The sequence below is a fragment of the Gracilinanus agilis genome, chromosome 1 (assembly GCF_016433145.1).
Source record: "Gracilinanus agilis isolate LMUSP501 chromosome 1, AgileGrace, whole genome shotgun sequence".
Taxonomy (NCBI): domain Eukaryota; kingdom Metazoa; phylum Chordata; class Mammalia; order Didelphimorphia; family Didelphidae; genus Gracilinanus; species Gracilinanus agilis.
This window is the reverse complement of record NC_058130.1, coordinates 524,127,381-524,137,597: the sequence shown is the minus strand read 5'-3', so window position 1 is coordinate 524,137,597 and position 10,217 is coordinate 524,127,381. Positions and strand designations below refer to the sequence as shown.

The 10,217-nt window shown below is 34.8% G+C and overlaps 1 protein-coding gene across 1 annotated transcript in view; it reads right to left on the bottom strand.

Annotated features, from left to right (window-relative positions):
* PRKDC (protein kinase, DNA-activated, catalytic subunit) overlaps positions 1-10,217 on the bottom strand; it is a 176,941-nt gene that overhangs the window by 118,083 nt on the left and 48,641 nt on the right. The window contains exons 29-31 of the mRNA XM_044682793.1: positions 7,516-7,610; positions 6,030-6,129; positions 3,977-4,110 (exon numbers count right to left, since the gene is read on the bottom strand). Coding sequence (XP_044538728.1) covers positions 3,977-4,110; positions 6,030-6,129; positions 7,516-7,610 — 329 coding nt within the window. The remainder of the gene's footprint in view (positions 1-3,976; positions 4,111-6,029; positions 6,130-7,515; positions 7,611-10,217) is intronic.

The following is a 10,217-nucleotide window of genomic DNA, read 5'->3' as shown; positions in this document are numbered from 1 at the left end:
GCAAAAAACTGGAAAATGAGGGGATGCCCTTCAATTGGGGAATGGCTGAACAAATTGTGGTATATGCTGGTGATGGAATACTATTGTGCTCAAAGGAATAATAAACTGGAGGAATTCCATGTGAACTGGAAAGAGTTCCAGGAATTGATGCAGAGCGAAAGGAGCAGAGCCAGAAGAACATTGTACACAGAGACCAATACACTGTAGTAAAATAGAATGTAATGGACTTTTGTACTAGCAGCAATGCAATGACCCAGGACAATTCTGAGGGGCTTATGGAAAAGAACGCTATCCACATTCAGAGGAAGAACTGCAGGAGTGGAAACACAGAAGAAAAGCAACTGCTTGAACACATGGGTTGAGGCAGACATGACTGGGAATGTAGACTCAAAATTACCACTCCAATGCAACTATCAACAATTTGGAAATAAGTCTTGATCAATGACATATGTTAAAACCAGTGGAAATGCACATCGGCTATGGGGTGGGAGGATAGTCAGGGGGGTAAAGGGAAAAGTAAGAGCATGAATCATGTAACCATGTTAACTTTTCTAAAAAATAAAAATTATTAAATGAAAAAAACAACAACTAACCTAGAAACCAATGAAGGAAAGATTTGAGAATTTGAGAATCATTAGATTTCTAGAAAATTATTTTTTTTAAAAGGCCTAGGTACTATGTTTCTAGAGATTTTGAATGTAACATCACAGATTTATTAGAAGAACCAAAGGGTAAAAATGTACCAAGGTTCAAAAATATCTACCACTCATCTCTTGAAAAGAACCATTCCACCAAAATATCCCAGGAAATTGATAGTCAAAATCTAGGGGTACTACTTCAAAGAAAAATGACAGCAAGCATCCAGGAAAAAAGTTGTTCAAATACTGAAGAACTACATTAAGGAACATAAGGATCTTTTCTCTTCTACTAAAAACCAAAAAAAGATCTTGGAATACAGTATTCCAAAGGCACTGAACAAACTGTGGTATATGATGGTGATGGAATACTATTGTGCTATTAGGAATGATAAATTGCTGGATTTCTATAAGAACTGGGAAGACCTCCATGAATTGATATAAAGTGAAATAAGCAGAACCAGGAGAATATTATACACAGTAACTGAAACATTGTGGGATGATCAAATGTAATTCACTTTGCTACTAATAGCAATGCAATGATCCAGGACAATTCCAAGGGACTTATGAGAAAGAATGCTATCCAAATCTAGAGAAATAACTGTGGGACTAGAAATCCAGACCTATATATATGATTTATCACTTGTTTATAAGGATATGTGATTTTAAGTTTTGGTTTTAAATACTCTTTTTCAAAAATGAATATGGAAATGGAAATTCCACACAACACAGTGGAATTGCTTGTCAACTCCAGAAGGGGGATTGAGAAATCATGAATCATGGAAAAAATTTAAAAATTAAAATAAAAACAATATTCCAAAGGTAAAAGGTAGAAGCTTGCCACCAAGAATAAATAACTCACTGTGCAAAAGTGGACTTCTAATGGAAAAGGAATTTCAAGGATTTGTGAATTTCAAGGATAGTGAAAAGACCAAAAGCCATAGAGGAAACTTAGAAATACAAGCAAAAGATTTCAGAACAACCTAAAAGGTAAAGTTATTTGAGTAGTTGGAAAGAGATATATGATGAGGTGGAGCTAAATATTCTAATAGAGGGAGAAAAAATAAAAATCCCTTCATAATTTTAATGTCTTCAAAGAGTAGTGAAAAAGTTCGATAGAAAAATAAAGAATCTAGGAATAGACTGGTTCTGTTGTAAAGGGCTTTAAAAGTGGGGGAGACTAAAGAGAAGAGGAATATTTAAATTTAGAAAGTAGGAAAGCAGGGATAGAACTTGCTATTAATCATAAGTGGAGTATGTAAGAAGAATAATGACTATGAAGCAAGGGGTGGGAGAACCTGGCATCAGATGAATCTTTATATGAAAGAGCTTATAAAGGAGGGTTGAACATGAATACACATATACAGTTTGGTGTTGAAGCTTACAATTTAAAAAAAAATTCTTTTTAAGTCCTTACCTTCCATCTTAGAATCAATACTGTGTATTAGAGAAGACTGGTAAGAGCTAGCCAATGGGGGGTTAAGTAACTTGACTGGGGTCACACAGCCAGGAAGTGTCTGAGGCTCCAGGCCTGGCTCTCTATTTACTCAGCCACCTAGTTGCCTCCTAAAAATATTTTTAAAATGAAAACATTCTTGGGGAAGGAAAGAGAGGAAGAATGGCAGAAAGGGAGAGGCATTGATACGTGTGCAGGAAAGGATGGTGATATCCCCAGAATGGAAGTTAGATATACACAAATTGACAAACACAAACAAAGATGAACACAGAGAAAATATGGAAATGGACAGGTAAGGGAGGAAATGCTATTAGCTAGATCCAAATTTGTTATATAACTGATGTCAAGTACAACTCAGTGTTGTACAACTGATAACAGGTTAAAAAGCAATTTTACTATTTATTCCTGCTATGAGGCAAAAATTCCTTTTATTAAGAAACAATTTGAAAGGAGAACCTAGATGGTTCAGTGGATAGTCAGGCCTGGAGACAGCAGGTCCTGGGTTCAAATCAAGGCATAGATACTCCCTACTTATGTGACAATGAGCAGGAAATTTAACCCCAATTGCCTGGCCAATATAGCTCTTTTGTTTTGGAACTAATAGTCAGTATCGATTCTACAACAGAAGAGAAGCGTTAAAAAGAAAAGAAAAAAAAAAAACAACAATATGCCCAAAAGATTGTGTTAAAAAAAACCTGGCATACGAACGTATTTAATTTCCTGTGTAAAATTAAAAGTATCATTGTTAAAATACTATTTTTCCTTCCCTTTCAAAAAAAGAAATAATGTTAATTTCTTGCTATAGAAAGTGAGTACTATCACCCATGTAGAGAAAAAAGGGTTATCTACTTTTATACATCAACATCTATTACCTTGTGACCTCTTTTGGATGCTGCTGATAAAGATTTCTAAAGACTTCCACTGTGAGAAGTGACATAGAGTGTAGAAGTTCGTGTATTTTAAGTCTAAGGAGTTTGGGTGAAAATAATGCCCCTATAACTTACAATTTGTAACCTTGGAAAGTCAATGAAGCTCCCTGATACAAGTTTCCTCTCATCTATAAAATTAATAGTCAGACTTGAAAGGGCCCCTTGAGTCCCTTCTGGCACTAAATCTATTATCTAGGAACTGCAGGCATGAATGAAACTAACTCTTGGTTTCTGTTTTATATATCAGATAAAATGGGACACTAATTTGATTCATGAGTTTTAACTTCCCTGTAATATATACAGTTATCCAATGAAGAATAAATTCATTTGTTTCTTAGAAAGCCATTTTTAATATCATAATTTAATGGCCTAAGTATTTACCTTGGAGGACCAGATTAACTTCTTTCTACTTTAAAGATTCTTTAGTGGTAGTATCTAGACATTTAGGAATATCATATATTGAAACAACACAGCATAGTCATATTTATTTCAACAACTGTCCACTACAATGTCATATTAAGTGAAAATAATGCTAAATACTGTCTGATCAAATAGTTTCATTTTTTAAGATACAATTAAGTGGACTACAAAAAGTGAAAACTGTGGTAGAATGAAATAATTGAGATATTTAATAAAAAAAGTTTAAAAATTCAAAATTATATCTTCTATATCATCATACAACAGCTCCCATTTACCCCTTTCTTTTTTCTTTTTAGTCAATAGGTTAACTTTTTTTTTTAACTCTTGCCCTCAGCCTTAGAATCAAGACTGTTAGATCCAAGCCAAAAGAGTGTTGAGTGACTTGCCCAAAGTCACAAAGCTAGAATAGATTTTAAACCACACACACTAAATACCAATATGCTAAATACCATTCCACTGATATAAAAGCAAACATTTTTAAATAAATTTCAAAATCCATGTAAATTAATGTTATAACAAAATATTGGTCATTGTACCTGGTAGCAAAGGAACAAATTTATAAAAAAGTTCTATGGATTTGTGTCTGCATTCTGTTTGAGGGCGTCCACATTGTGCCAAAAGCCACTTGACAAGATCCAGTAAACACAGTGTTTGAACAGGTGGAAATCCACTAAAATAACAAGATAATAGTCACAAATTAGTGGCCATTACTGGCATTAATCTCACTCTGAGAACCCACAATAATATGCTTCAAAAACCCCAAAATGAGATCATATCATCATCATCAGTCACATTTATGCAGCACTTATTTTATGCCAAGCATTGCGCTAAGAGCCTGAGGATTATTACCTCATTTGATCCTCACAACTTTGCAGGGTGGGGCTATTATTATCCCCATATGGCAAATGAGGAAAGTGAGGCCAACAAGTGCCCTGCAAGGGTCCCACAGCCAGTGAGTGTCAGAAGCTGCCCTTCCCCAATGACACACATTGTCCCTTCTGACTTTCAGCCTTCCCTCTGGCTGCCTCCCAAGCCTAGAATGCTTTCCCCTCCACCTCCTCCTCCCAATTTCCTTCCAGATCTGGCTCCAATCCAGTATTCTGTAGGAGGCTTTTCCTAGTCTTGCCCACTTCCAGTGCCTTCCCCTGGAGCTGCATGAATTTTGTAGGTACACTTTTTTTGTTATGTTTTCTACCCCAATAGAGGATGACCTTCCTGAGGGGAGCAACTATGTTTGTGCCATTTTTTGTAACCCAATGATTAGGAAAGGGCCAGGCATACAATAAGCAGTTAATAAATGCTTGTTTACTGGCTGACTTCTGTCCTCTTCTCTCCAAATAATATTCTAAGCTGAGATCCTCACAAACTTTCATTCAAACAACTACAAGAGTCTATTAATTGGTCTTTCATTAGGCCATCTCTCTCTTCTCCAATTCATCTTTCACCCGGCTGCCAAAGCAATCTTCTTCAGGCAGACCTTTAGTCAAAAATCTTCACTACTGGTGTAGATAAGTGGCTCAAAGGACAGAGAACCAGGCCTGGAGACAGAAGGAGCTGGGTTCAAATCTGCCTTAGACACTTCCTAGCTATGTAACCCTGGGCAAGTCACTTAACTCCAATAGCCAAATCTTTACTGCTCTTCTACCTCAGATCAAATACCCAGTATTGATTCTAAGACAAAAGATAAGAGGTTTTTGGTTGTTTTTTTTTTAACTCCACTGACTCCCTGCTGCCTGAAAAAATACGTAAAAAAGTCACTTGTCTGATTTCTTTTTACAATTATTCTTTTTTATTCCACTTTACACATTCTGGGTTTTAGTCAAACTGACCACCAAACTTTCCTTCAAACTTGGCTTCATTCTATTTCTGTCTTCAACACCTATGTATAACTGGTGCCCCATTCTCACTTCTAGCACTTAAAATCCTCATATACTTCTGACCCAGAGCCTTTCCTAACTGCCCCCAGTTGTTGAGTAAATCATTCAATTTGGTTTCAATTTATTTATGCATAAGCCATCCCCTTTCATTAAAATGTAAGCTCCCTGAAAGCAGGAACTGCTACTTTTATCTTTGTATCACCAGCAAATAGCACCTCATAAACACTTAAACGTTCACTGAATTAAACTAAATTGATTCATTAATCTATTTCATTCAGTAAAATTCTATAATTGTTCCTCTGCACAATAAGGGATAGGCATAAGAGAGAAAGAATTTAATGAAAAAAATTGGTTTTTCTACTTCAATAAGGCCAAATATATTTAGAAACAAGCATTTCACACTAAAAACTAAACAATTCTCTCTAATACTTATTGGCTTAAAAAGCATGATTTTACATTTTTTTTAAAAAGGCACAAATGGGGGCAGCAAGGTGCTCAGTGGACTGAGATCTCGTCTGGCCTAGAAATGGGAGGTCCTAGGTTCAAATCTGGCCTCAGACACTTCTCAGCCGTGTGACCCTGGGCAAGTCACTTGACCCCCATTGCCCACCCTTAACACTCTTCTGCCTTAGAACCAATACGAAGTATTAAGCCTAAGATGGAAGGTAAGGGTTTAAAAAAAAAAAAGGCACAAATGAAGAGTAATACCAACCGTGGTAAACGCCGTTTTTTGGGCTTATTTAAAGTGATGTGCTTCTTTTCAATTATGCGTGTCAGATGATCAATAGCGTCACTACATTGCTGAATTGTACCTATTCTCAAAGAAAAAAAAATTAGACTATATGCACAAAAACAATTTCAATATGAAATCCATTATGGGAACCAAAAATTTTGTCTTCAAGAACCTGAGAACTGAACTACCTCATTGTAGATGAAGAAACTGAGTTCCAGATAAATTAACTGAATTAGTCCTAAATCAAAGGTTATAGATGGCAGAGGCAGGATTTGAATCTCACATTAAAATCTGACTTTTTCTGCTATATCAGTGTATCCCTATTAATCATTCTATGTATCATTATGAAACAGAATCTAGATTTTAATGTTTCTCAGTCTTTAATTAAAATGCTTGCAATAAATAAATAATCTGTATGTCCAAGCCTCAATAAAAAAACAACACTGTCAAAAAGGAGTCTATTATACCTTTGATGGGTATTAAGGCCATAAGGCCATTAGAAAGGTATACACTACTTATCTAGCAAGTAAAATACTGGTAATATCACCCAACCAGAGCTAAGATGTAAAAATAACAATAATAATAATAATAATTAGTTAGCATTTAAACAACTCTTTAAAGTTTGCAAGACACTTGACAGATTTATATCATTTGAACCTCCCAATAATTCTTTGGTGCTTGTACTAGTCCATTTTATAGATAAGGAAATGGAGGCAGAAAGAGCTCAAGTAACTTTCTCTGAAATCAAATTTGAACTCAGGATGTGGGACAAGAGGGAGACACTGGCTTTTAAGCTATCACAAAATCTACACAATGTTATTCTGATACCCTTAGGCCAAACATAAATAACTTAAAATTATATGTACATTTTAATGAATATTATTATTATTAACAATTTTAGCTGTTTCCCGCTTCAATTCTTCCCAAGTTAAACTACAGATGATGAGCAAGGATGGAGAAAAACTGAGGGAAATGGCTTAGAAATGGGAGGTCCTGGGTTCAAAGCTAGATGCAGACATTCCCTAGCTGTGTGATCTTGGGCAAAATACGTAACCCCAACTGCCTAGTCCTTACTGCTCTTCTGCTTTGAAACCAATACATAGTATTGATTTTTAAATGAAAGATAAGAGTTTAAAAATTTGCATATAAATGAAGCTCTAGCAAGTTAAAATGCTGAATTTTTTTTACATTTATCCATTAAAACAAAACAAAACCAAAAAAATATTTTTAATGTCTCCAAAAAGTTTAACTAACAGGTAAAGATTTCTTTTGGCTAAAACAACTTCTTAACAATGTTTCATAAAGCATAAAGGAACTATACTTGCCATTGTTAAGACGGAATAAAACTAAGTTTATAATCACAATCCTAAGACAATGTTTCATTTTTAATGGGCTACATGTTCTCCTAAAAGATGTGTGTTACATTGAAAATACTCAGTAGGTTTTTATAGTAGAAAAAGTTTACCTAAAGATTTCTCATCTGCATGAGTTAAAGCCAAACTTTCCATATAAACAACCAAAGCTTCAAAGACAAACTGTTCTACTAGGGCCTCCTCTTCTCTGTAAAATAAAAGAATGTGAATATAGTAAATAAGAATATAGAAAAATAAGAGAACCCAAAGTAAAATCATTTTTAAATGCATATTAAAAATTAGTAACATAGGGGGCAGCTGAGCTGGGTAGCTCAGTGGATTGAGAGCCAGGCCTAGAGACAGGAGATTCCTAGGTTCAAATCTGGCCTCAGACACTTCTCAGCTGTGTGACCCTGGGCAAGTCACTTGACCCCCATTGCCTAGCCCTTACCATTCTTCTGATTTGGAACCAATACACAGTATTGATTCCAAAACGGAAGGTAAGGATTTAAAAAAAAAATAGTAACATAAAAAGTTGTAGCTCTGCAGCTAAAGTATTTCTCCAAAAGGAAAAATTTCAAAACCAGGCCAGTATGCATCAAATTGTGGCAAAATAATTGTTGTTTGGTGCTTGTAAGCTTACAAAGTGCATTTATATATGCATTTGATATAATCCTCCCAACACCCTTGTGAGGAAGGTAGCTTAGATTTTAGTAAAAGATGCTATTTTGTTTATTTAACAAGTGTCTATATTTCTCAACCATATAATATTGATGCACATCTGACTTAAAATCAAGGAAGGACCTTTTGTTTCAGAGAAGAATTCTGGAGCTATTAAAAGCACTATAAGTTTTCCAAAGGCAATTTGGCACACACTCCTTTTCAATTCCTGGCCCAGGTCACTATCTTTCTGCAGTAGTTGTCCAAGATGAATGTGCTAATGGATCAGTTTCTCCCTATCGTACAAGTTTAGACAATTAGCATTGGTGGATTTTCTTGTCACAGAACTCTGAACTCTTCTGAATTATAATGGTCTTCTTTAGGATGTTCTACTATGTCACCCACAAACAGAAGTATCTAAAAGATAAATTCAATATCCTTTTGGAATCTTAACAGGATATTCTCCATGACAAGAATACTTTAGGTGAGCAGCAGATTGTCTTCATTTATACCTTACTCAAAATATTTATGATGAGAAAGTTATTGCAATCATTTTTCCTTTATGTAATTGTACAATTTTAACATGAATAAGAGACATGTGCAGAAGAGCCTTAAAACATTTGTCCTATAGAATCAAATGCTTTTACATAATCAAAAAATAAAATGCTATCATATAATAAGATCTTGTATTCTCTGTACCTTTCAATCAACAATAAATATTTGGCCTCTTAGGGAATAAAAGTATGCCTGTTCCCTTTTCACACTTTCCTTAGGAATGCCTTCTATATTCTTACAGTGGTGCTGCACAGATCGGAGAAGCATGTCATCATATGCCAATCTTTGAGGAATTAAAGTTGAAATTGATCCAAAGTCTAATAGTAATAATCCATGTTCAGTGTGTCTTTAAAGTTATTATTACAAGGATATAAGACAAGAAAAAAAGCTAGTCAGTCTCTTGCACGGAATGGGCTCCATTGGTATCCATATAATAATGTGAGGAGAATTAAAAGTACTGCCCAGTGCATGTTTGGAGAGCTCTCTTTGAGGGATTTAAGGAAGCACACAGACAAGAGTTACACAGGATGAAGAAGGTGTTCACTGTGATCTTTGCTGACAACAATAAAGATCCATCAGAGGAATAAAGAAAACCAAGGTAGAAATTTGAGAAGACAATAACAATTCAAAGGAGTATAGAATTTAATACATAAAATGGATTACATATGAAGTAAATATTAAGAAAAACAAACCTCACTTAATAAAATCAGTGAGGTTTGAAAATATAAGTTACCACTCCAAAATATAAGCAAAAGCTGATATTTTGGCTAACAAGACTTTACAAACTACTTATGGTGTTTGGCATAGCAATGTACCTGCCACATAAAAACTAGAAAATAGCATCTGGCTAATATCCTCTCTCTCCAACAACTTTCTACCTCCCTTCTCAAGAAGACTTTTTTTTTTTACTTTCTTGTATTCCCAGTACTTAGCAAAGTATATGCCTAGTGCATAGAAAGTACTTAATAAATTGAAATCACTTGCTGATTGGCCAACTGATATCATGGTCCTCTTTCAATACTCTGTTTCAGGTAATCTCTTATTCATCAATATTTCTCTTAAATCCTTTCTTGTTTCCTCCTTTTTTTAATTCAAAAGAAATTTTAATAAAATATTTTTGTTTACTCAGTCAAGATTTCCCTTTTTAACTTCCCATTCCAATCCCTCTCCTTCCCCAGCTGAGAATACAAGGGGGAAAAGAACTATTACAAATTTAATCAAAAATTTTCACATTGGCCATGACCAAAATTATTTGCCTCATTCTAAACTCTGAGTCTTCACCTCTATAAGGGAGTAACATAATTTTCTAGAATCCTGGTTGGTCATTATCCGGATACAAATTCAGCATAATAGTATTTCATCACATTTATATACCAATGCATGATAATCCATTTTCTAATTTTTGAGCACCCTCCCCCTCAAATTTTCATTCTTTTCCACTTCAAAAAGAACTATAAACATTTTTGTACCCACCCTTAAGTTTGTTTTGCATAGGACTAATCCCTCCCTAAATATATTCTCCCTTGAATTCTCTCTTCTTTCTCCTCCACCTTTTTCCTATTTTCCTGTTGAATGAAATATATTTCTGTACTCAACTCTG